The sequence below is a fragment of the Pipistrellus hanaki genome (genome assembly GCF_964339955.1).
Source record: "Pipistrellus hanaki genome assembly, chromosome: 1".
In the NCBI taxonomy this organism is placed as follows: Eukaryota; Metazoa; Chordata; class Mammalia; order Chiroptera; family Vespertilionidae; genus Pipistrellus; species Pipistrellus hanaki.
The window spans coordinates 159,871,353-159,898,212 of record NC_140503.1 but is presented as its reverse complement, the minus strand read 5'-3'; the positions used below and the strand labels follow the sequence as shown (position 1 = coordinate 159,898,212).

Genomic DNA, 26,860 nt, shown 5'->3' with positions numbered 1-26,860 from the left:
GTTAGGAAGTCATAACCCACAGGATTGTCTTTATTCCAGACTTGCAGTTCAGGCTAGATTTACCATGGGTGTATGCTTTTACTAGTTTGGGCAAGGGACTATTTGTCTCCTTAAACATTGTCTTTTTTTTTTTTTTTAATATTTTATTGATTTTTTACAGAGAGGAAGGGAGAGAGCTAGAGAGCTAGAAACATTGATGAGAGAGAAACATCGACCAGCTGCCTCTTGCACACCCCCTACCAGGGATGTGCCCGCAACCAAGGTATATGCCCTTGACCGGAATCGAACCCGGGACCCTTCAGTCCGCAGACTGACACTTTACCACTGAGCCAAACCGATTTCGGCTAAACATTGTCTTTTTATGTTAACTTGGTGCTTAATCATTGGGTAGAGTACTTCAAGCTTACCTAGGAGAACTCAAGGTTCTCTCCTCCTTATCAGAGGCACAGGACTGGTAATTTACAAATTGTCCTATTGAAAGCATACCATAAATTGATAACAGGATTTATTTCATTTCAATTATTTCGTTTCAATAAAATGACAATCCACACAGAAATTAACGATTCTCCTTAATTTTTACATCTAGTCTTTTCCTTGTCAGTTATGCTTCCCCTAATTTTCAAATATAGTTTAAAACAATGAACTCTGAATTTCCACACTAACTCTTCCCATTCAAACTGGTGCTTTATTTATTCCAGTGTACTGTCCTTTCGTGCTAATTCTTTTGCAATGATTATTATATCCCCGTTAATCATTATTCAAGCCATTTTATTGAATAATGTGTAAACTATTTGAAAGAAAAAAGTATGGTTTAACTTCTTGGAACTTCATATTATACTTAACACAGTCTTTAGTCCACAGCAAATACACAATAAATGTCATATAAGAACAAGACCCGTGATGTGCTTCCAACATTCTCTATTACTTGAAATGGCGATGAAGTGATGAGAATACTAATCAATTTGACAGATCAACAGAAAAATTTGCTAATTTATACATCTCTACTACTGTTTTCTTGAAAAAACTTTTACATTAGTTATTATTATTGAATACAAGATGGAGACTAGAGAAATATTTCCCCCACATTTTTTAACTACTTGAAATAAATGTGTTATATATTTCTAAAGATTTTAATAGTAACTTCACTTCAATTCCTATTTACTTGGCTTATATTATTTCTAAACTTAGAAATAATCCTGACATATGATAGAATAATACAGTGGTTAAAAAGTTTATAGTGTTGATTTGGACCAGTGGTCGCCAGCCTTTCAGACCTCACGGACCACCAGTGGTCCGCGGACCACCAGTTGGAGATCACTGATTTGGACTGCCTGAGTTCAAATGCAGAAATATGATTTCAGGTAACTTTCTTTTACTCAATCTTTCTGAGCCCCAGTTTCCTCCATTGTAAAATTTAGATAACAATAGTACCTATTTTATAGGGTTGTTATAAAGTTATATTAAAGATCTTAAATAGTACCTGGAGAAATAAAGGACTCAATAAGAGTTACCTATTGACTTGATTGTTTAAAAAAGATTTTTTAAATCCTCAAGAAGAGAAGGCGAGAAAACGTCTGAGAGAGGGAGAAAAGGAGGGGGAGAAGAAGAATGAGAGAGAGAAGGAGGGAGGGAAAGGGAGGTGGAGATGGAGAGGGATAGAGACATCCACCTTAGAGAGAGATACTGATTGGTTACCTATTTTCCTCCTGACTGTTGCTGGGTCAGGCACATGTGCTCTTGACAGGATATTGAACCCAGGGCCCTTAGGTGTGCAGTCAGATGCTCTAACCACTTAGTAACACCGGCAAGAGTGAATCCTCAACCTTTTGCTCCAACCAATTGAGCTGGAATTATTTTTATTTTATATGTACATAAAATATTTTCTGGTAAAAAGTTATTTCCCTAAGTGACTACTAAATATTTAACAGGAAAATGAAAATAAATGTTATAAAAGTAATATGTAGAAATAATTCACAGTAGCAAGTAACTGTGTTTCTGAAGAGAATTGCGTAAATTTTAAAAAATTCAAATAATGTTAAAATATCACCCTGAAAGAATCTGCTATTTAAAGGAATAATGTTACAAAGCCTCTAAACATGGGGAAAAATTTTGTTACTAGAGTAAAATTCACATCCTATTAAGTTCTGTGTAATTCTGAACTTGTGCATATTATACATGACTGATTTAAGACAAATACATCTGCACGAGACCAATAGATTAATGTAAGGCACATGTGTCAAACACAAGGCCCGCGGGCCAAATCCAGCCCGCCAGGCCTTGCAATGTGGCCCGCACCACGCTGTCATCACTGCACTCCGCTGTAAGTTTATGACATTGTCAGTTTATGACTGTTCAGTAAACCATTCGGCCCGCGATTTAGGCTGGATTTTAGATTTTGGCCCCTTCTCTGATTGAGTTCGACACCCCTAATGTAAGGAGAAAGGTGATAGGGCAGCATCCACCCAGGGCAGGCCTGACCTGTGCCAGAGAAGAGGGCAAAGGAATTAGTTCTCAAGCCCCAGAATCACTCACCAGTGTCAAGCTTCTCTTCATGGTTTATTTCCATAACGACAAATTTCTCACAAACTGCAAAGGTTGGTAAAGTAGAAGAAATAAACTGGCCAAACCTTTAAGTATAAGGAAAAAAAGTTTATGAGTTTTATTCTTTTTTTCTCTCCCCCAAACAAGTAACAAAATATATTTTAAAAAAAACAAAAACAAAAAAATGAAAAACAGTGTTAAGTAATCTTTTACAGACCTTCAGGTATTCCCATTTGGTTTATCTTTCCTAGGACCATTGCTATAGCCACAATATAGGGTGGGCAAAAGTAGCATTACAGTTGTGAGCTCGCCAGTTTATTCTTGTATCATTATTTATTATTCTATTATTTTCCATACAAACTGTAAACCTACTTTTGCCCACCATGTATATGTTACAATGCTTTAGTTATACTTTTCCAGAATTATAATGCACTAAACTAAATGATTTCACTAATCAAATAGCATGATCCTAATTAAAATGTCCTGCAGAAACCGGTTTGGCTCAGTGGATAGAGCATTGGTCTGTGGACTGAAAGGTCCCAGGTTCGATTCTGGTCAAGGGTATGTACATTGGTTTCTGGCACATCCCCAGTAGGGGATGTGCAGAAGGCAGCTGGTCAATGTTTCTCTCTCATTGATGTTTCTAGCTCTCTATCCCTCTCCCTTCCTCTCTGTGAAAAATCAATTTAAAAATATATTTAAAAAAATAAATAATTAAAATGTCCTAACATCTATATGTATCCACTGTAGTTAAGAACTTAGGTTTTGGAAACACAAGTAAAGTTAAAATCCTGGCTCTATCCCATTTTAAAAAAATATATATATTTTATTGATTTTGTACAGAGAGGAAGGGAGAGAGATAGAGAGCTAGAAACATCGATGAGAGAGAGTCATCGATCAGCTGCCTCTTGCACACCCCCTACTGGGGATATGCCCGCAACCAAGGTATATGCCCTTGACAGGAATCGAACCCAGGACCCTTCAGTCCTCAAGCCGATGCTCTTTCCATTGAGCCAAACCGGTTTCGGCTCTATCCCATTTTTAATCCTGTTACTTGGGCAAGTAGCTTAACACTCCTGAGCCTTAGTTTCTTAATTTTGTAAAGTAGAGAAAACAAATGTGAATAATTTACATGTTATACAGATGAGATTAGTTTACTGGGAATACTCTAATAAGTAGGTGTGATTTCACTTGTGTCTGGAAGATTACATGAAAAGTGTTGATCAAGACCAGTTTAAGTAATTTTCTATTTATTTATTTATTATTGATTTTTTACAGAGAGGATGAGAGGGACAGAGAGTTAGAAACATCAATCAGAGAGAATCATCGATCAGCCGCCCCCCTGCACACCTCCCACTGGGGATGTGCCCGAAACCAAGGTACATGCCCTTGACCGGAATCAAATCTGGGACCTCCCAGTCTGCAGGCCAACGCTCTATCCACTGAGCCAAACCGGTTTTGATAGTAATTTTCTATTTAGAAAATACTTTGGTTAGGTAGTTTTTTCCCTTCCATTTTCAGTTAAGATGTGAATTATCATATAAACATTAGAACAGGGGTCCTCAAACTTTTTAAAGTGGGGGCCAGATCATGGTCCCTCAGAGAGCTGGAGGGCCGGACTATATGAACTACTAATTCCTACTGTAACACCTCGGCTGCGCTCACTGCCCAAAAAACCTGGCGGGCCGGATCAGACTCCTCTGCGGGCCGCATGTGGCCTGCGGGCCATAGTTTGAAGACCCCTGCATTAGAATATTCTACAGCCCATAAATAGGTGTTAAACCATATTTCAGATTAGCAGCAAAATAATACTCACATTGTATAAAAGATTAAAATATGCAAAAATAAAATGGCATCATTTGTTTTGAATGATAAAGAATAAATATAAAGGAGAAGGCACGTTCACTGTGTGTGTGTGTGTGTGTGTGTGTGTTTGTGTGCACGCATGCACACAGAGAAATAAGGATCGAGAATCCCTACACTGTTATGTTCAGGAAAATTAATTACATTGGGCTCATTCCTATATCTTTGCTCAGCAATATTCTATTATTAATTAGTGGCAACAATTGGCTTTGTTTACCAAGGTCAGATACAAGACATGCATGTAGTCAGTGCCTTACAAAAATCTTGAACTGGATTAACATTACAGGTTTTATACAGGCATAAGAACCAATTACAATAATCTCATTCATTTTAACCTCAGTGATATTTTCAGTTAATAAATAGACAAATACAGAAGTTTTCACTACCTGAGCAGATCATAGCTGCTAGGAAAACCTTGCAGTAGGAAGCTCAGCACATTACTAATAGCAGCAATAGTAGGCAGGGATAAAGACATATCTCGAAGAGTCAGTAGCAGCTTTGGGATTAGCTGGAATTCCCTCATTAATTTGGCATTCTTGGAAGCTTCACTGTAAGAGAAAGAAGACTTTATGCATTGTACTATCATTTCTTCAATAACTAAACAACAAAGTATATAGATATTAATGAATACCTGGACTCTGTGAGCAGTTCAATGAAGTGTTCAAATAAGGAAAGATGAAGTTCATATGGTGCATGAAGCCATACCTACAATAAAAATAAAGAATGTGATATATAGGGTAAAAAATACCCCAAATGCCAATCCCACAAGCAGAAATGCAGGTGTGAAACTTATTTCACTCATTAATTGAATATAACCACTTTATTACAACTTTTATTTGGTGAAATCCTATAAAACTGCTTGTACATATGATTTCTGATTCTGTTTATAAAGGAATAATTGCTATGGAAATTACACTATTAGAGGGATCGACTGAAAAGGCAAGATCTAGGGCACATGTGTCAAACACAAGGCCCGCGGGCCAAATCCAGCCTGTCAGGCCTTGCAATATGGCCCGCACCGCGCTGTCATCACTGCACTCCGCTGTCAGTTTATGACATTGTCAGTTTATGACTGTTCAGTAAACCATTCGGCCCGCGATTTAGGCTGGATTTTAGATTTTGGCCCCTTCTCTGATTGAGTTCGACACCCCTAATCTAGGGAAAGTTTCTCTGGAATCAATGACTGAATACTAAACACAAAAACAGAATATAATGAATACTGAATATTATATAGTGAATACAAAGGCTGAATGACTAGAATCTTGTGTGGGGTCTGAAACGAATTAACCACTGTAAAGTAGTATATCACACAGTTCCTGGAACTCACAAAGCTGGGACCGGTTTGCACTCCCACCTCCCAGAGTGAGGAGAATTTGTAATACATGGGGAACTGGCAATCTCAGTGTGGGGCTAAATTAGCATTAGATTAAAGGTTTTTCTATGCTCACCCTCACCAAGCTTAAAATATGTCTTAAGAGGATCAAGATAACTGCAATGCCAGAACAAAGTTCAGTACTCTTAAAAGAAATACAACAAAAATTTAGCATGCAATCAAGAATTATCAAGTACGCAAAGACAAAAGGAAAATATGCATCATAAATAGGAGAAAAATAAATTATTAAAATAACCCAGAAATGACAGTGATAATGAAATTATCAGTACCTTAAAAAAGCTCATTAAAAATGTGATCAATATGCTCAAGAATGTAACAAAAAATATATGATGAAACAGAAGATAACCAAAGATCCAAAATTAACTTCTGATGAAAAAGAAAGTATTTAAAATGAAAACTATACTATATGAAATTAATTGCAGATTAAATACTACAGAAAAAAATTCAGTGAACTTGAAGACATAAGAATACAAACTAATCAAAATGAAGCATGAGAGAAAAGGCTGAAACTAGACAGAGCATTAGTGACTTGTGGGACAACATCAAGCAACCTCAGATATGTATAACTGAAGTCTAGGAAAGATGGGGAAGGGCACCAGGAAAATAGTTGAAGTAATAACTAAAAAGGTCCCAATTCTATAAAAATGACCAACTCACAGATTTAAAAAAAAGCCAACACACCCCCTCCACCCCCACCCAAAGAAGAAACTAAAAATGACAATTGGGTGACTAAAATCATTCAAGTAGGAAAAAAAAATATCAGTGACAATTGTAGTGTATGCAAAAATATTCTTCTAAAAATAAATAAAGGCTTTTTCAGACAGAGAATTTATAGTTAGCAGATGGGCACTGCAGGAAATGTTAAAGGAAGTTCTTTAGGCAGAAGAATTATACAAGATGGGAATCTAGATCTACACAAAGGAATAAAGAATGCCATGCTATATAAGTGGGAAACTATAAAAATTTTTTTAAAAAATGTAAGAATTGTGGGGATTCTAAACATAATAGAAGTAAATGTCTGATAACAATAGAACTAAGAATAGGAGGGAGAAATGAAAGGATATCTTCACAAGGCTTACACTACAAGTAAAGATAGATAACATTGTTACATGTATATGTATATAATATTATAAATTCTAGAACAACCACTAAAAGAGAAAATGCTTGTGTACTATTACAATTTTTACATTTATATTTATCAAGTGGATGTTCTAAAAAGAGAGTGAAATAAGTAGTTATTTTTTATCACAGTGGTTGGGATAATTAGAAGTGCTACATAAAGTGAGCAAGGTAATATAAACAAAGCCAACATTGGTAAAGCACCTAATTTCTGACATTTGTATATTAGATTTTTTTTTTTTTTTTTTTTTTTTTTTTTATCGCTGCAAAAAAGGTGCTGAGGCTTGAAGAGCAGGTGTTACTGAGGTCTAAAGAGCTTGGAGTGGCAACTAATTAACCCTTGTGTCTTCAGGTCATGAACAGTACTCCACGCCAGTTCAAGAGGTAAAACAGGCCAATAGGAATGCAGCATCTCTTATTTATTCTGTATATTAGATTTTAATCAGAAATCTAAAACTAAAGATAATTCATGATTTACATGTCAGCCACTAGATGAAAACAAAACTAAGATTGGTTAAGTAGGTCTCCTTAGTCCTCGCATAATTCTTTCTGCAGACCTTCATCTATGTGCTTTCAGAAGTTTTTAATTGTTTATTGATCTGTTTTTCTCTTCTAATGGATGAAATGCCTTCAGGCATGAACTTTGTCTTTACTTTCACAGCCTTAGCCCTAATATAATGGCAGGTTCAAAGATGCTCAATAGACATTTATTTGCTAAAAGAATGAGAGGTTTGTGTTTTAGAACTTGATAGGGTAGGAAGTGGAAATCAATGCAAGTTTTTATTTTTATTTTTTTATAACTGATATGACTATGCTTTGGAAAGAATGAGATAAGAAACACAGGATAGCCTGAGGAACGATATAGCTACAGAACATATCTAAGGTGAGTGGTAAGGAGAATTGATTAGGGCTTAGAATCTATAGAACTTAACATCGAACTGTTTATAAACAGGGAGGAAGAAACTGATTTTTTTCAATTTCAACCCTTGGCGACTGCAGGAATGGTGTTGTTAATAACAGAAACCCAAATGAGAAGAAAGAACTAATTTGGGGAAGAATGTTGAGCTAAGGTGTTGCTGGAACATAAAAATGGAAATGTTGAGCAATAAGTTAGGAATAAGTCTAGCATTCAGATGTCAAGCTAGATATTTAGATTTGAGAATCAACTCTGCAGAAACTAGGCTGAAGAAATGGGTGAGAATCTAAAGTGGTAGTCGGCAAACTCATTAGTCAACAGAGCCAAATATCAATAGTACAACGATTAAAATTTCTTTTGAGAGCCAAATTTTTTAAACTTAAACTTCTTCTAATGCCACTTCTTCAAAATAGACTCGCCCAGGCTGTGGTATTTTGTGGAAGAGCCACACTCAAGGGGCCAAACAGCCGCATGTGGCTTGCGTGCTGCAGTTTGCCAACCACGGATCTAAAGGAAAGAAAGCAACAAACAAAGGAAAAGATAATGAAAGTGGACACAGTTGTCTAAATAATGAAAATGTCAGGCCATAGAATTATGGGGAAAGTAGTGAGAAAATGTAAGAACCAGGAGTGCTACCTGAAAGGAAGCAAAAGAATGAGGCAATGCAAGAGGGGAAAAGACTGCATCACATGCTACTGAGAGTTGTGGGTACTGAGAATTGGTATCCTCCTAATATGCAAATTGACTGAACAGCAGAATGACCGGTCACTATGATGTGCATTGACCACCAGGGGGCAGATGTTCAATGCAGGAGCAGCCCCCTGGTGATCAGTGCGCTCCCACGGAGGGAGTTGCTGCTCAGCCAGAAGCCGGGCTCAAGGCTAGCAAGCACAGTGGTGGTGGCAGGAGCCTCTCTCACCTCCATGGCAGCGCTAAAGAGCAGTGAGCAGGCAGGCGGTAAGGAGTGAGGGGTCCCGGACTGTGAGAGGGCACAGGCCAGGCTGAGGTACCTCCCCTTCCCTCCCCCCACCGACCCTCAGTGCTCAAATTTCGTGCACTGGGTATCTAGTATTATATAGAGCATATAGACCAGGCTGCTAACAAGCTTTTAGAATAAAGTTTTAGCAAAGCAATTAGGACACAGAGCCTGTTTGTCAAGGATTTAGAAAATGCTTACAGTAACTATGAGGAAGAAGAGGTAAGGCATAGGCATTACAGTTAGCCAATATTAAGAGCTTGGCTCCATTCTGGGAGGTGGGAATACAAAGAAAAAGAAACTAGATATGATCTCTGCACAAACAGAGCCTACAGTCTCACAGGAGGAGATATATACTAGTATACAGGGTGAGGCTGAAGTAGGTTTCATGGTTGTTCATATAGGAAATAAGACAATAACTAATAAATAATAATACAAGAATAAACTGTGTTTCATATACTTACAACTGTAAGGCTAATTTTGCCCCATCCTGTACTTATAAAACATATAATGATGGGTGCACCGAGTACTGAGAACAAAAAGTTAACGGGCAAAGGATATACAAGATTAAGCATTGCCTTGAGAGGAGAGTAGAAGTGGTTTATCGTAATAGGACAGTAGAAATGAAAACTTGTTATTCTGACAAAATGAATGATATTTTACTATGAAGCTACTATTTAACCAAAATTCCACATCTAGCTTCTATTTATTGATGAAAAGGTCATTTGCCTCACTTAATGCCAGAGGCAGCAGCAAATTAGCTACAGTTAAGGCATAGGCATTGTGCCATTTCACTTCTCTACTGTTCATAATATTGAATACCCTTGGGGAGAAGGAACTCCATCATTACCCTATTTGTCGTATTTATGAATGAAATTAAGATAAGCATGATTTAACTATAGGACATATCTAAGAAACAAAATTGTTTAATAGTTAACTCTATTGTTATACAGAGTAAGAAATGGATTCACTGATTACATATTACCAGTCAGAGTTCATGTACATACTTCAAAATCACAAAGTAGATCCTGGAAAGCAGTTGAATTGGGAATAATGGAGGTCTCATGCCCACTGTCAACAGTTCCCACCAAGGAAAAAGTTAGATGGAGAATATGGCTGTTAAGAAGGGAACGTTTCTTCTTAAGTAGCATTGCCAGCAACTAAAAGAAAGCACACCAAATGCTTATTATTAATCATACTACACATACAAACATATAAACACAGGTACACACACACACACACACACACACACACACACAATGGAGAACCCTATGTGAAATATTTCCTGAGACTTCTAGGCTGATCAACAAATTTTTATTATAACAATATAACATTAGAGAAAACCTAAAAACCAGGGTCATCCCATTCTTTATGAAAATTTCTTCTTTCACAAAAACTTTGAATTTACATATAAATTTTTAAATTGTTGCTATCATACATATACAATTTGCTATTCATTTTTCTCTACGTAACATTTATTAAAAAGATATTTTTCTCTTGTTACAACATAGTCTTGATAATTAGAATTGTAAAAGGTTGAATGATAATCTATGGAATGTTTACAGTATTATTAGTCATTCTCATGTTCTTGGAACATTTAGGTTGCTCCTATTTTTTCAACAACGCTGCTATGAATCATTGTAAGAGTTTTGCAAAGCAGTGTGATTAAGTCTAGAGAATAGTGTAGTGAATAGTTTATCCATGCCCAATCAAATATTGGCTAAAGCTAGAAAAGGCTTTGGTACTTCACATATACTGCAATAATTTTATCTTACTCCAAATACCTGCTTTTCTTAAAAGTAACTTTCTACCTAAATCTAGTAGATTGTGAATATATGAATGCTGCATATTTTTAATCCCACACGAGTTTTCAGAACTAGCAATGGCACACTTACAGTACAGTGGGTCTCACTTCCTCTGGGTAAACAAGGGGAGGTATAAAAGATTGGGTGTGGAGGGGAGAGATAAGGAAAATGGGGAGAGCTCTGCATCTATTAATGATCTGTCAGTCTCTAGAGCAGTTAGCATAACCCTATTTCATTTCACTCGTTTCCATAAAGAAAAATAGTAAACCACTGTTCTGAAAATATGTTCAAATATATCAAAGCTATACTGAAAAAACTTAGCCTAATTCAAAGGTTGAGTGATATTTGATGAGATACAGGAGAACAATGATAAACCAAAATAAAGAGAACAACTCATTCTCACTTGAAATGTGTTAGTTTTAATAAGAACTACTAACTTTTAAAGGTGACTTGTCAATATAATTCTTCCAGAGTTTGAGAAAAATGAGAATAAAAATTAGTTTTTCTTTTTATGCAAAGTAAAGCGAGAGCAAAGCTTTATGGTTACAAACCTGGTAGCCCCTGATTCTTTCCATCTCTTTGCTGGCCAGTGGGTTACTCTTGACCACACAAACCAGGGCCTTGACTGCAGCATAGAGCCCCTCCACATCAGAAGCCATGGCCACCAGGCCCAGGATGGCTGCAGCTCCCCCAATGTACTGCAAAGTAGTGGCAACAGGCTTAGGGACAAATGTTCTTACTCCTGATTAAAAGACAGTGGGAAAAAATTAAAGTCCCCATGTAAACAAGAACTGAATAAATCATCCTAAGAAGATCTAATTAATTATACATGCTATTTAAAAAAACAACAAAACAACCCTTTAATCTGAAAAATAAAATTCTAAAAATAACCTTGAAGGTAGAGAATTTGGGAGAAGACAATAAACATATTTTAATCAGTGGGAGGAGAGAGAAAGCAAAGTAGCGAGCAGAGAAGAGCTTGGTTTGAGAACAAACACAAATGTTTGTGTGGCTTTGCGCACCATAAGACTCAAACACATAGAGGCTTTGGGAATGCATTCCAGGCGAGTGAGAATGCTTCACTGGGAATTGCTGGGGGTTAAACTTGGGGAGAGCAAAAGCACTTCAACTCTGGAACTAGGCAGTGGGATGGAGAGGCCACTCTTGAAAGATGACGTATTCCCTGTAGGTAAGCCATGCAGAGCACATTAATGCTCATTACTCAAAGCTTCTCCCAGTTATGCAATCTGAGTTACAGAACATCAGTGACCCCAGAAGAGCAAAATTACATGGAAACACAGTACTAGATCTAACTTTATGTCAATTAAATAAAATTCACAGCTTTATTAAAAAAAAAAAAAGCATTTTTTGAATTTGATTTGCCCACTGATCAAGATTCAGATTTTTAAAAATAAAACTCATATGCATTTTATATTTCTATGTCCTTTAAAGTATTCACAATACTTTCATACCTTATGATACTGGATTTTGAAAACTACCTTCTAATGTAAGTAGGGCTAGTATTACTAGTTTAAGGATGAGTAATTTTAGCTCAAGTATCTGGCACAATGCCACATCCTGACAGAGCAGGGGCTGGGACCTCAAGTTTAGGGTTGAGGTTAGAGGGTTAGGGTTAGTTCAATCTGAACTCATCAGTTACCGCTCTTTGTACCATACCACAGCACTGCTGTATTTTTGCAAAACACAGCACAGTGCTCAGCAAGGATTTGCTAAACTGAATAAAGAAAAACTACCATGTGCCTCAACATAAAGAAAACTCTTTTATCAAAGCAATACACGATCAAAATAGAAAAACAGGCATGTGCACATCACCAGGACAATAAAAATTGCCAAAGATGGATAAACATGTGATAAATCTAGTAGGATTCTGACTAGAACAACAGTAACTTGTTAACTATTCTTGTTAATCTAAAAAGGAACCACCAATACCAATATTACTAATTGATTTACAAATTAAAATATATAACTACTGGCTCTGAATTTTGGGTGGTCTGGTTGGATGTCTCAAGACTAACCAAAAAACAACTCTTTTTAAGCAGACATCAGGTACAAAGCTGTGCAGAATGTCCATTAGTTCTGACTTTTATTAGAGTTGGACTCACACTGTTTACACTCTGAAGCTCTTATTTCTAGCTCATTTCCAAATAATAGGAGCGCTCGAGTGCCACCACTGCGGCACCAGACCTATAACAGTCATCAGTTTTTCCAAATCTTTACATCTGTCCCTAAATGTACTGTGACATTTACCTTGAAACTACACAGGAGAAGATAGTTAAGAGCTCATCAGTGCTGACAAAAAAGGAAAGGTTAATGAAATTTTAATGCAGTTATAATTTTAAACGTTAACTGGAATTTGAGATGATAACTTTAGTCTCTAAACATTCCAAGAACATTACAGATTACTTCTATAACTGATGAACCACCCCTTACGTGAGGAAGTGAATGTATATGTGAAGGTAAATAAAGAAGATTGGAATATCAAAGATGATTTGACTCACCCAAGTATCCAATCAGAGTGGCCCCAATTGTCCGTGCGGGCCCATTGAGATGTCCTGCTGCATTGTGTATCAACTTCACAGGAGTGGCGTTCTCGTGGGAGGAAATGCCTAACTGAAGAATAGGAAAGGAAAAAAATGTAACTACAGAAGAACAGCCTGAATATTTTTCTTATTAAAGTATCGTTGACATACACTATTATATCAGTTTCAAGTGTACAACATACTGACTCGACATTTCTATATCTTACTATGTGCTCACTACTCTAATAATCATGTGTCACTGTGCAAAATTACTCACTATTATTTATTATACTAGAGGCCTGGTACACGAATTTTGTGCACGATGTGTGTGTGTGTGTGTGTGTGTATGTGTTTGTGTGTGTGTGTGTGTGTGTGTGTGTGTGTGTGTGTGTGTGTGTCTCAGCCCAGTCTGCACTCTCTTCAATCTGGGACTCCTTGAGGGATGTCCGACTGCCTGTTTAGACCCAATCCCACTGGTAAATATATTCACATACAAACCTCTGCACAATAGTTGTTAATACTTTCTGTTCCCAAGTCCTTTCCTTCAGTCTCTTGATTTCCTTCCCCTGGGGCTTTGCCTCCCCTCATCAATCAAAACAGCTTATCAAGCTCACTGAGGACGACCATCTTATGAAACCCAATGGTCATACTCTTAGTTTTCCTCCTTTCTTGCTGGCTGCTGCTCCTTAGACTTCTCAGCTGGCTCTGCTTCATCTCTCCAACTCCTAACACTGGACCATCCCAGGCTTCAGACTGAAAACTTTCCTCTTCTCTACTTACATCTACACTTTGGTGAATGAACCTAGTTTCATGGCTTGCTTTTTTAAAGTTTTGTTTTGTTAATCCTTACCCAAGGATATTTTTCCCTTTGATTTTCAGAGAGTGGAATGGAGGGAGAAAAGAGGGAAGAAAGAGGGAAGGAGAGACATCGATGCTAGAGAGACTCATCAATTGGTTGCCTCCCATACATGCCAGGGACTGAACCCTCGATCCTTAGTGTGCGGGTGAAGCTCTAACTGGCCAGGGTCCTAGTTCATGCCTTTAAATACCACCTATGACCATCAGGACAAGCAAACCTCTACCCTCACTTCAGATTCCTATGTCCAATGGGCTCTGATAGCTTCAGTAGGATGTCTGATATGCTTCTCAAACATCTCCAAAACATAATTCTCAATACCCTCCGCCTCCAAAATATTACACTTCTTGTAGTTTTCTCCAAATCAGAAAAAAATTGACTCCATTTTTCTTGTTCTTAGAGCAAAATCCTTGAAGTTATTGTTTTCTCACAATTCATAGCCAATCTGTCATCAAAAACTATTAGCTCAATCTTCAAAATATACCTCAGATCTGATCATCACTTCTCATCATAGCCACTGCTATCACCCCATTCTGTCCATCATCATCTCCCATGTAAATTATTATTACATTGGCCTCAAAACTCATCACCTTGCTTCTACCTAAATATCCCTTCAATCTATTCTCAATGGGAAGCATAGTAATCCTGGTTAAAAAGTCATAATGTTTCATCCCTTTGTCTGGAACCCTATAATACTTCCCATCTCACTCAGTTAAAGCCAACGCTTTTACAAATACCTATAAATTCTAAACAATATAGTCCCATTCCTCTCTGCATTCCTCTGCAGTCACTGTGCTCTCACTTACATGTGCCTCTGCGGCAGGCACACACCTTCCTCATGGCTTTAGTGCTTGTATTCCCGCAATACAAGACCCCCACCCCATACTGACAGCTCATCCATTCTCCATGTTCTCACTGTTTGCTGCCTCATCCCTTTCCAAGACTGTTCAAATTTCACTTCAGTGAGGCCTCCTCTGACTTTCCTATTCAAAAACTATAATCTTATCTCTTTCCCCTTCCCTACTTTAGCACTCTTCACCTTCTAACATACTCTATCATCAGGGTATTTGTTACTGTTGTCTGTCTCTTCCAGGAGAATGAAAGAACCATAAGAGCAGGGATTTTCTCTTTACACACTGATGTGTGCTGAATAAAATGACGCACATAGAGAAAAGCCTTAAGTTGTAGCCTTAGAAAAAGCAATTGTCTTCTTTAGATTTCTAAGCTCAATTTCTCAAATTGGTAATAAAAACCTAAGATTATAAAGCATCCACTTAGAAGGCATTTCTTACTTTTCCAAATTAAGCTAATATCTAAATAGGTTTTGGATTAAATCCAAAGGCAAAGAAACCAAATATAAATACACAAAAGGCACCATTTCAGCACCTGCTCGGACTTAGGCAGTGCTCATGACTAAGCTCTGAAACTTCTTTCCAAGGAGAATGCATCCCAGCTCACCAGGAAGTCATTGTGCTCACCTGCTTAGCGATGGCTTTGCTGTCCAACTTGTTGTACACCTTCCGGATTCTTGCCACTGTCAGGGAAGACACAGAGAGTGCATAGAGGCCAAATGACACCTTTTCCTCTGGCACTAACAACACAGGAGATGGCACTATGCCTTCAGATTTTGCATCTTTACCTTCAAAAGAAAAATAATCCTTTCAAAATCATCATTCTAACAAGAATTTTAGTCTTCTTATCATTTTTAAATCAGCAAACTTGAAAATCTTTTAAAGTGGAACAAGAGAACTAAATTGAAAAACTTTTATTTAATTTTCAGCTCTTCATTTCTTTAATTAGGAAACAGGGAAATCATCTAGTCACAGAGCTTTTCATTCCAAGTTTCACTCTAAAAATATACTTAACATATAACATAATGCAAAGAGTTTTAATTATTATTAAATAAATCACAAAACCCATCCCCCAGGGTCAAAGGAAAAGAAAATGAAAATGAGTGAAATGTCCATGAGCTTTGGGCCCGAGCCTCCTCCCCAAGGAGTGCCCTCATCGCTGCCTCTCTGTACCCTTCTAGACAGCACAGCACAGTATGTAAGATGGGTTAAGTTTGACTCTCTGCTACATCACTTAAAAGCTGTGTGAGCTATATATCCCTGTGCCCCAGTTTCCTCATCAGTAAAATGGAGATGTAACAACTGTACCTAACTCCCAATATTCTGAGGAGATAAGTAAAATATGAAAGACTCAGAACAGCTATATCTTTCAGGCGTATTAACTTATTCAGCACTTAAGTGCTCAATAAATGTTAGCTATTATGGATACTATCTAAATCAAAACATGAGCGAAAGACAAATGACTTAGCCACAGGATTATCACCATGCACTATATACTTGTCCTAACTTCTGAGTATCTTGGTAGATAAGAACAGGGGATGGAAGTCATTTGGAAAGAATACCACATCAGTTTATTTGACTCTAAATTCATTTTGGGAGAAAGGATAACAGAAAGTACACAGCAGTAGTAAAGTGATGAGAAAAATTGATGCTAACTGCTCTAACTTAAGGAATATATATGTGTGTTTTCTGGACCCATCAATCCTTCCTTTAACAAGAGTAGACACACTTTAAATTACTTCATGTAATAGGAGAAATAACAGAAAGAGGAGAACTCTGAGGTTAGACTTTTAATGAGGATATACATCTATATCCTAGAGCCAGTAAGAGAAACAGGAAAATTAGTGATCAGGCATGAAGAAAAAATCAGGAAAGTACATTATGATCAGTGGAGGAGAACACTGTGAAGAGGAGTGAGTTGTCAACAGTATCATGCTGAAGAAAAATAGAGAAGATCCACCCCCCCTTTTTTGATAAACAATGTGTAACCTATATACAAACATGCACTTTATTCATGCATCTACACTTTGATAGTTAAGTTTTATGAAACTTTAAGAAGAAAGAATCAGTTACTCACATGGCATACATACAGCCTGAAAGCTTCCAACATAATCTGGTCCTAGTTCATAAATGGTAGTGACACTTGAAGGAGGTAAAACTTCTTCCAAAAAATGTGTGGGTCCTAGTCGCCAAACCAGCGAAGCAACTTGGCGTTGGGCAGGTGGAGTACCAATGTATGCATAGACTGTGCTGACCACGGGAGGATTTACGGAACCTGAACCCCCAGGTGTACTGTGAACATAATGAAGCTGTAAAGAAACAAAAGTAAGTGTGTGAGCTATGACACACACACACAAAAACAACTTTTCCCAGGAAAATCAGCATTTTTGCTTTATATTTTCATTATCCCAAGTTCGTACAACCTTATAAACACACCAAAACTGTTGGGTTGAGAAACATAAGGGCAAGCCAAGATTTTGGACCCTAAAGAGAAAGTTGGAAATGAGTTATCCAACACCTAATACAGATACACAATCTAATGCTAAAAAGGCAATAATCTGGTTGGTTTACATATCAAATTAATTATGTGTCTATGACATTTTTGGGTTGATATAAAAACAGCTTTCCAACTATTGAATTCAAACCGGCTTAAATTAGCGGTTACCTTCAATGTGAGTGTGTTAAAATTATTCATGAAAAGTTTAATAATGGGTAAAGTGCTATTAAAATATTAGAAAAATGAATCGTCTATTATATGTTATAATTTATACATACACACGCTTTAATCTCAATGGAAAGTACATTCTCAGATTCAAAGTTCTACTACTGTTTACTGACATGTTGATCAAATTACCATTCAATTTGTTTATAATACATAGAATATAAGAGATGATGAAATAAAGTTGCATCTTGGTCTGTGAGCAGCTTTCATCATTTCACAGAATGAGGTACATTTGTCCCAGTTTCAGATAATATCTATTACTCCACACGCTAAGGAACAGTTCCTGGTGTTGTAAATAGTAGTATGAATGTGAAGACCAACACATGAACTATTGTTGGCTTCCAAGACTCTGGCTTCTCATAGGCACAATGATGATGATAATGTAGGCATATCAATAATGAATCTCCTCTCTCTCAATTTTAGAAGCTGAGGACATTCTTATGATATTAAAAATAATGAGGAGCAACCTACTAGAGAATCTACAAACCCATTTCAGTTGCAGTAGTGTATAAAAAAAGAAAAAAGACAGAGTGCATTTTAGCATTTATCCTCCTGGCACACGATGCCAAAATAAAGTATCATTTAGGAAGGAAATATATTCAAGGAAACTGCTGATTTCACTACTTTTTAAACATTAATTCACATTAAAGGACAAACTTTGCCTTTACTACTTCAGTTGATATCTCTACAAAAATGGGCATTAACTTTTAGAAATTAAAGAATTTTAAGTGTTTGCTAGTTGAGTTCTATAATGAGTAACTAGCAGTCTTTATTCTGATTAAAAAAAAGAAACTTCTTATTCTTTACTGGTTAACGCACCTCTCTTGCCTCTCTCCTGGGACTAATCTGGGTGACCTGGAAATAAAGATGAATAAAAACAATTCCAGCTCTAAAGAATATAGAACCTACTGGCTGCATACAATAATAACAAAGATGTGACAAAAAAAAGTATGCTCATAATTTATTTAGGCATCCTTCAACTGGTTTCTCTGTTGTGAAAAAGCACTCTGCAGTCTGGCTCAATCACTGACATATTCATTAATTCCTTATTTTGTAACCTCTCCTTTCCATTCTTCTTGAATGAAGTGATAGGAACTAGCCAGCCACATGACTCTAACATATTGTTCAAATACAAGTCCAATTTAAAATTAAGACAATTTAAAAAAAATACCCCTACAAACATATATATACACAGACACCCTAAACTATCTTGTAAAGCAGGTTGAGCTTTCCAAGTGCAGGGACACTCACCTTCACGGTGCTGACAAGCTGTCCATCGATGTAGAGGGCCACGGTGCTATTCTTGAGCATGCCTTTGCTCATCACCAGAACCAGATGATGCCACTGCCCCTCGACTATTAGTTCTCCACATCGAAATCGAGCACAGCATGGGAGAATCTCATAAAAAGAGGATTCTTCACTAAAATCATCAACTAAGAAATAAAATAAAATAAAAACCCTCAACATTATCGTCATTCTAACAATTATTCATATCTAGATCTTGACTTTCTGTTAAAATAATATGACAATGTAAATGAAAATATCCTATTTGTTCAATAACTTTATCTGCAGTAAAAAACAAAACCTGAGATATACTTTGCTTTCTTCTCAAAATACATGTAGTTAAAACCAAATAAAGTTATAATAGCTAATGAAATAAAAATAACAATAAAATACATTTATGATAGACAACAAAAAGAGACTAGCTATTTAAAGGCTCTTTGTAAATTCTACCTTGACATACATTTGATAATAGCATTGGTTAGAAAAAAGACCAAGATTTAAAATTATATTCTTGCTATATGCTCTGCTCAGTGATGCAAGGGGGCAACTATCTGTTCTTCATTTGTGAGTGTACAGTCTTGACCCTGACCTGACAATAGCTGGTAGTAAAATAATTTATGGAATGGAAAAGTATTTGGTGATCCAAGTACTCTACTTCACTGGATAATTCTGGTGATTTGCTAACATTCTGCAATCACTTCCTGACTCTAACCTGGCTTCTCTCTGATGCCCAAAATAATGCCAGATTGTACTAGAAAATAACATATTATTATTAATTTAACTGTAATGTTAATTGACATTAACATACCGTTCCTAACTATTCAAGAAGGGGAGGGAAACAACAGAAATCCAGATGTTAAAATCTTATCCCCCCTCAATTTTTTTTTTTTTGTAAGAGAGCTAATCTGTAACCATGTAACTTAAAGCAGATCCACCATTTTTCAGTACAAGCAGAAGAGACCAGTAAATATACTGAAAGTTAAAACTTTAATATGCAGAAAGAACTATAAATAAAATGTTAATTTCTATTTTTGAATCTTAAAATATCTGCACATGCTGAAATGCCAATTCAGAATATACATCTATTAATGAGTTAAGACTACTACAAAGACAGAATCTTCTCCAAAGGTGACCTAACTTAGGAACAGAATTAAATAAACTAGGCGAAAAGCAGGATCTAGTTTTGAAAGGATGTGAAAAAAGAAAACCCAAAGTATAGGTAAATCCAGGAACTTTTCCCTCTCCCTACCCTCGTTTAATAGACTATCTTCTTGGGGATTATAGAAAATACTAGAGGCCCCATGCACGAAACTTGTGCATGAGTGGGGTCCCTAGGCCTGGCCAGAGATCAGGGCCTATTGGGGCCATCTTTCCAGTATTGATCGGGGCGGGCTGACTGGGGCCTGCCAGCTGCTGAATGGGGCCTGCCGGAGTGGGGGGAGGGACAGGAGGGACCAGGGGAAATTGGCTGGCCATGGGAGTTGGCTGTGGGAGCTCACTAACCAACAGGGGGCTGCTCCTGAGTTGAGCGTCTGCTCCCTGGTAGTCAGTGCATGCCATAGAGACTGGTCCATGGGTTGTTCCCATTGTTTGGTCATAAAGGTCGGTTGCTTAGGCTTTTATATATATAGACTAGAGGCCTGGTGCACGAATTCATGCACAGGTGGAGTCCTTCTGGGTGGCCTGCAGGGATTGGGCCAAAACCTGCAATCCAATGCCACCTGCAGCTCCTACCTGCCGCTCCTGCTCATCCCAGCTCCACTGTGTCTGCCATGGGCTTGCGCCCAATCAATCCCGATTGGGAGAGACTAGCACTGCTGCAGCAGTACTCACCAGCCATAAGCCCTGCATCTGGCATTCTCCCAAAGGGAGTGGCCTGTGGGATCAGGCTGAAACTGGCTCTCCGACATCCCCTGAGGGGTCCCAGGTTGTGAGAGGGTGTAGTCCAGGCTGAGGGACCACACCAGAGTACGACTGGGCCAGGGAGGGACCGCAGGAGGGCTCCAGGGCATGTCCAGCCCATCTAGCTCAGTCCCGATGAGCCGGACCCCAGCAGCAAGTTAACCTACTGGTTGGAACATCTGCCCTCTGGTGGTCAATGTACATTATGGTGACTGATTGACCAGTTAACTGTCTGCCCCCTGGGGGTCAGTGCACATCATAGCAACTGGTCAACCAGTTAACTGTCTGCCCCCTGGAGGTCAGTGCATGTCATAGTGAGCGGTTGAGCAGCCTTAGCATATCATTAGCATATTACACTTTGATTAGTTGTTCAGTTATTCTGCTGTTTGGTCTATTTGCATATTACCCTTTTATCATATAGGAATACTTATAAGATTTTTTGAGTTTTACTTTCTGACTCAGGCTTACACTAAGACATACCCAGTATTCAACAGTGTCAGGATATCTTTGGTGAGCCAACTGGTTTCTGACAACTCTGAATTTCCTAGGCATCTTGTTGGGGTTTCAGCTGTTCAGAAGATGAACCCTTGTAGTAGCAACATCATATGTATATGTTGATATAATTTCTAGTGATATATGAACTAGAGTAATCTTGCAAATTACATTTAGTGAAAATCTATAGACTTAGAAAACACTTTTCTGGTTCACTGAAACATCCCTAGATCTACTCCTTAATTTTCCAATTAAATTCTACCCTCTTTCCAAATTCTTCATTCTCTTTTCTCATTGTTTCCCCTTCAAACCATTCATATTCCTTTTATTTTTCTTCTCACTCATTCTTTTGTATTTTTAAATAATACCTGTTGGCTTCCCATGTGCTAGGTACTGCTTTAGGTAGCAAGCCACCTAGATAACCAAAACTGTAATGTTGTATATAGAAACTTAGAATTCTTGTAAGGTAGAGAGAAAAAAAAAGTAAAAAATTAAAATTTATTACAGCCAGGTAAATATAGAATATTAAATAAGGGCTATGGCAGTGGGCATAAGAAGGAAAAAAAAATTCAAGAAATATTAAGGATATATAATACAGGAACACTTAGTCAAAGTGGTGGTATTTTCAAGGTAGACATGAGGGTTCTGTCTGGTAGTGGGGGTATCATTTCACAAGACAGGAGAATAGAAGGAGATGCATGTTTTATAAAATAGAAACATTACAGTGTGAGTTATTTACAGGAAGGCTCTTCGTATGAAGCTATCTAATATGCAGTTGAAATATACAAATTCTAGGACACAAACATATAAAAATTTTACTCTCCGAGTCCCTGGGATAAAAAGACCTAAAGACTTAACACTAACTGAAATTGACAATTTTTTTTTCTCTAATGAAGAGCAGGTTGAATATGAAGACTAATGAGGAAACCTTGGGCAATACTCATCTTAAGGGAAAGATGGAAGAGAAAGCTGTTGAAGAACACTGCAAAAGGGTCAGAGAAATAGTGAAAGAACAAGTATCCCAAATTAAAAGACTGGAGACAGTTTTAATTAAGATAAAACTATCAACAGGGTCAAATGCCAAGGAAGAGGCAAATAAAGAGTCCTAATAAGAACTTTAAAGCAGTGACTGCATTGATGCCTAACTCTGTACTAGTCATGATGAAAAATACTAAGTAAAACAAGAAGCCTTACAATCAAACTGAGAAGCTAACATTCATATTCAATTAATATTTGAACACCAACCACATGTGAAGCAATACGTGACATTTTATTTAGTTAGTTAAGACCAAATTAGATGATAAAATGAGGTATATTTTTATACAAATGCTTATAATCACAGCAAAGAAAATTCAGTAAACTGAGATGCATATTTTATGTTATTTACATAATTTAGAAAGCTCTTCACGCATGTCTTGAGTTTAAAGTTCCTCTGTATAGCAATGTAATGTTATGGCGTGTGGAAGGGAATTATGGAGTGGTATGTATTAAGTCTTGAAGGTAAGTGATGGATAAAGTAATTTAAGTGTTATTATGTCTAGCACAATGACACATATGGTAGGCAGGTGCTCAATGAATAGTCATTAGTTAAGCAGAATTCACAGCCAATGAAGATCCTTACTAAAATATACCAGACAAGGAACCTGCTTTCCTAGCACAGGCTATGCTTTTCTTGGCAAGTAGAGATGAATCCTTATTTTAGGGACACTCTCCAATGCTTTCTAAGTCTCTTTTTAAAGCGCCTTAAAATTTACAGGTAAACAATACATGCAAGACTTCATATAACCTGTTCTATTCTATAATAATCTAAATGGGGAAAAATTAATATTATAATGAACTTTAATACTTTTAATGATCACAAGAAGCATAAAGGAAAAGACAGATACTGACCATAGTTCTGGAGTAGCTCCTCTTTGGTGGAAACAATCAGAGATCGGTCTTTTGCTGACAGAACTATTGCAAGGCACACGTAATGCTGCTCAGAAGAATTTGCTCGGCGCACAACAGTCAGAAATCTGACAGGATGGTTATTTGGATGAGAACTAAAATGTTCAACACAAAACCAGGTAGAGTAGCTTAAGCCAGAGGGAGGAGGAAAGAATCTTTCACCTACAGTAAAAATAGGAAAATAACAATAAAAGTTTATGTTGAATCATGTATACATAAAAAAAAATAGCAACAAACTCTAAATACAATATAATCTACTAAAAAAAGGACTCGTAAACAAAAGAAGTAATATTTACCAGAACCAATGCCGCTGACCACAGCCCCATCAGTAAGACCTGTTGTAACAGTACTGTTTGTAGGGGCATTATGAGGGGCCAAACTGGGCAGGAACAGGCAGCTATTAAAGAAAAGATGACATACATATTAGAGATCAACTTTTTCCTATGTTATCATTATGCACTCACCACTGTGAAATAAACTGCCATTTCTTAAGGGGTATCGAGGGATAAAAGATCGTGGAATAAATCTGGGTGCCTAACAAAGTTTTTCCCTTCTTTTAATTCTGTGAGTATGGAAGGATATACTTTATAAATCTCATACAGTGCCCTGGTCAGGTGGCTCAGTTGGTTGGAGCATTATCTCGTACACCAAAAGGTGGCAGGTTTGGTTCCCCTTCACGGCACATACATAGGTTGTAGGTTCAATCTGCGGTTGGGGTGTGCATGGGAGACAATCAATCGATGTTTCTCTCTCTCTCTCTCTCTCTCTCTCTCTCTCTCTCTCTCTCTCTCTCTCTCACAAAAAGCAACAAAAACATATTCTTGGGTGAGGATTAAAAAGAAGCATAAAATCTTCAATAGCATACTTTGACATTTAAATTAAAAAAAAAAAGTATAATATGCATATGGTAAATGTACCAACATATAACCCTGTTCAAGAACTTGGAACAATTTTATTACCATCAAAAAACTCTCTGTGCCTCATCCACTGAGTCATTTTCCTATAACGACCATTCTGATTGGTTTTGTCTATTCCCAAATGTGCTTGAATCCACTATTCAATAATAATCTATGACAATTTTCTTAAAATACAACTTATAGTTTTAGATCAACGTATAATAATCCCACAAATAACTTGTGTAGACGTAGATCTGTTCTATTAGCATCTGTGTCCATTTCGAGGTTGATGGACTTTATAAACTCTTCTAGATTCTCTATAGATTCTTTACTATTGCTTCTGCTACTACAACCTTTTCTGCCAATTGAAAAAATTTAAGTATATGATGTGATAGTCACTGAATATTTATAATGTATGAGATACTAAGATAGGTATTTTAAGGGAAAGGATAAAACCCAAGAACTTTTAATCTTATTTTAATTTACATATTATCCATAAATTTATTATGTTAAATTAGAGGCTAGTAAACATTTTCTGGAAAGGACTAGACCATAAAGATTTTACTCTCTGCAGACCAGATAGTCTCTTTCACAACTATTAAATTTCACCACTGCAGCATGAAAACTGCCACAGAGAACATATAGATAAATGAGTGTGGCTGTGTTACAATAAAACTTTATTTACAACAAAACAAAATTTACAAAACATACTTAAACTTTGGACTGTAGTTTGATGACTCTAATACCATATAAAGTTATCCAGTATAACAAGTAATTTAAGGAGAAACCAAGATGGCGGCACAGGTAAACACCTGAAATTGCTGCCTCACACAACCACTTCAAAACTGAAACTAAAAGACAAAGTGGACATCATCCAGAACCACAGGAGGCTGGCTGAGTGGAAATTCTACAATTCGAAGGAAAGAGAAAAGCACACTGAGACTCAGAGGAGGTGCGGAAATAAAGTGCAAAGGTATGGAGTTGCGCGCGTAGAAAGGGCTGGCAACTGAGGACACAGCTCCCGAATGCACTGAACTCCAGTTCCGGGTGAGACTCTGGGGATCCAGACTCATACGGGGAGAAACTGGACTGTCTGGCAGCGGGCGTAACTCGAGGGCAGCTTTCTCTCAGAGGTGCTTGCAGTGATTACCTCTGGACACTGAGACCCGAGACCTCTTAAGGCTGAGCTGAGGATCAGCCATAGCTGTTTGCTCCGCCCTGTTAATTCCCTGAGACCCTATCCCACCCAAGCTGTGCTCAGAGGTTTTTGCATATGAATGGCCTGGCCCTTTGCAATCTAAAATTACCTAACAAACTGCAGCTGGGTCAGACAGACTCAAAACATCCAAAAGAAGGGCCAAGGCCCCTCAGTAGCTTGCACTGCTTCACAGCTGAGTCTCGTAACTCCAAACCCCAAACAAAGAAGAGGAATCTGAAGATCTCTCCGTAACTCCTGCTAAATTAGCACTTCCAGAGATCCAACAGCCAGTGTACCCAGTGGTCAAAGTGGGACCATCCAGATTACAACTCTTCAGATCCATAAGGTACACACTCAGGGGGCAGACTCAGTGAGCACTAAAGCCCCACTGAAGCAAGTCATATCCCATAAGGGTGTCTCCAGCACAGAAGTTCTCCCATCGTAGACACAGCTGATTCTCACAGCCAATTGGCCTGGAGGCCAATTCCTCCCAGTGATACCAACAACAATAATCAAGGCTTAACTACAAGACTGTGCACACAGCCCACAAATGGGTGCACCAAGAGTGCCCACCTCAGGTAACTGGGGAAGCTGAGCCACTGGGCCCTATAGGACACCTAGCACACAAAGCCACTCTATCAACAAAGGGAAGCAGCCAAAATGCAGAGACAAAGAAACTGGTCCCAAATAAAAGAAATGGAGGAAAGCAAACTACTGGATATAGAGTTCAAAATGATTATAAGATTTTTCAAGAATTTTCTAGAAAAGGCTGATAAATTTAGTGAGACCCTTGAGGATATGAAAAAGGACCAACTAGAAATTCAGTATACACTAACTCAAATAAAAAATAATATACAGAGATCCAACAGCAAATTAGAGGATCTGAAGAATCAAGTCAAAGATTTGAAATATGAAGAAGCAAAAAACACCCAACTGGAAAAGCAAAAGGAAGAAAGAATCCAAAAATATGAAAATAGTGTAAGGAGTCTTGGGGACAACTTCTAGCATACCAACATCAAAATTATGGGGGTGCCAGAAGAAGAGAGAGCAAGACATTGAAAACCTATTTGAATAATGACAGAAACTTCTTCACCTGGTGAAAGAAACAGACTTACAAGTCCAGGAAGCGAAGAGAACCCCAAGCAAGAGGAATCTAAAAAGGACCATGCCAAGACACATAATTAAAATGCCACGAGCAAAAGACAGGGAGAGAATATTAAAAGCAGCAAGAGAAAAACAGTTAGTAACCTAAAAGGGAGTACCCATTCGACTATCAGCTGATTTCTCAACAGAAACAATGCAGATCAGAAGGGAATGGCAAAAAATATTCAAAGTGATGAATAACAAGAAGCTACAATGAAGATTACTTTATCCAGCAAAGCTATCACTCAGAATTGAAGGGCAGATAAAGAGCTTCACAGATAAGAAAAAGCTAAAGGAGTTCATCAGCACTAAACCAATATTATAGGAAATGTTGAAAGATATTCTTTAAGAAGAGGAAAAAGAAGAAAAGGGTAAAGATAAAAACTATGAACAACAAATACATATCAATCAACACA

At 37.5% G+C, this 26,860-nt stretch overlaps 1 protein-coding gene across 5 annotated transcripts in view; it reads right to left on the bottom strand.

Moving 5' to 3' along the window:
* Nucleotides 1-26,860, bottom strand: part of WDFY3 (WD repeat and FYVE domain containing 3) — a 260,847-nt gene that overhangs the window by 82,914 nt on the left and 151,073 nt on the right. For all 5 annotated transcript variants that reach the window (XM_084881536.1, XM_084881535.1, XM_084881533.1 and 2 more), the window contains 11 exons: nucleotides 23,504-23,604; nucleotides 23,151-23,369; nucleotides 18,834-19,015; nucleotides 16,938-17,169; nucleotides 15,488-15,648; nucleotides 13,133-13,244; nucleotides 11,165-11,355; nucleotides 9,816-9,968; nucleotides 5,036-5,109; nucleotides 4,791-4,952; nucleotides 2,533-2,627 (listed from right to left, as the gene is read on the bottom strand). In XM_084881536.1, coding sequence (XP_084737662.1) covers nucleotides 2,533-2,627; nucleotides 4,791-4,952; nucleotides 5,036-5,109; nucleotides 9,816-9,968; nucleotides 11,165-11,355; nucleotides 13,133-13,244; nucleotides 15,488-15,648; nucleotides 16,938-17,169; nucleotides 18,834-19,015; nucleotides 23,151-23,369; nucleotides 23,504-23,604 — 1,682 coding nt within the window. The remainder of the gene's footprint in view (nucleotides 1-2,532; nucleotides 2,628-4,790; nucleotides 4,953-5,035; nucleotides 5,110-9,815; nucleotides 9,969-11,164; nucleotides 11,356-13,132; nucleotides 13,245-15,487; nucleotides 15,649-16,937; nucleotides 17,170-18,833; nucleotides 19,016-23,150; nucleotides 23,370-23,503; nucleotides 23,605-26,860) is intronic.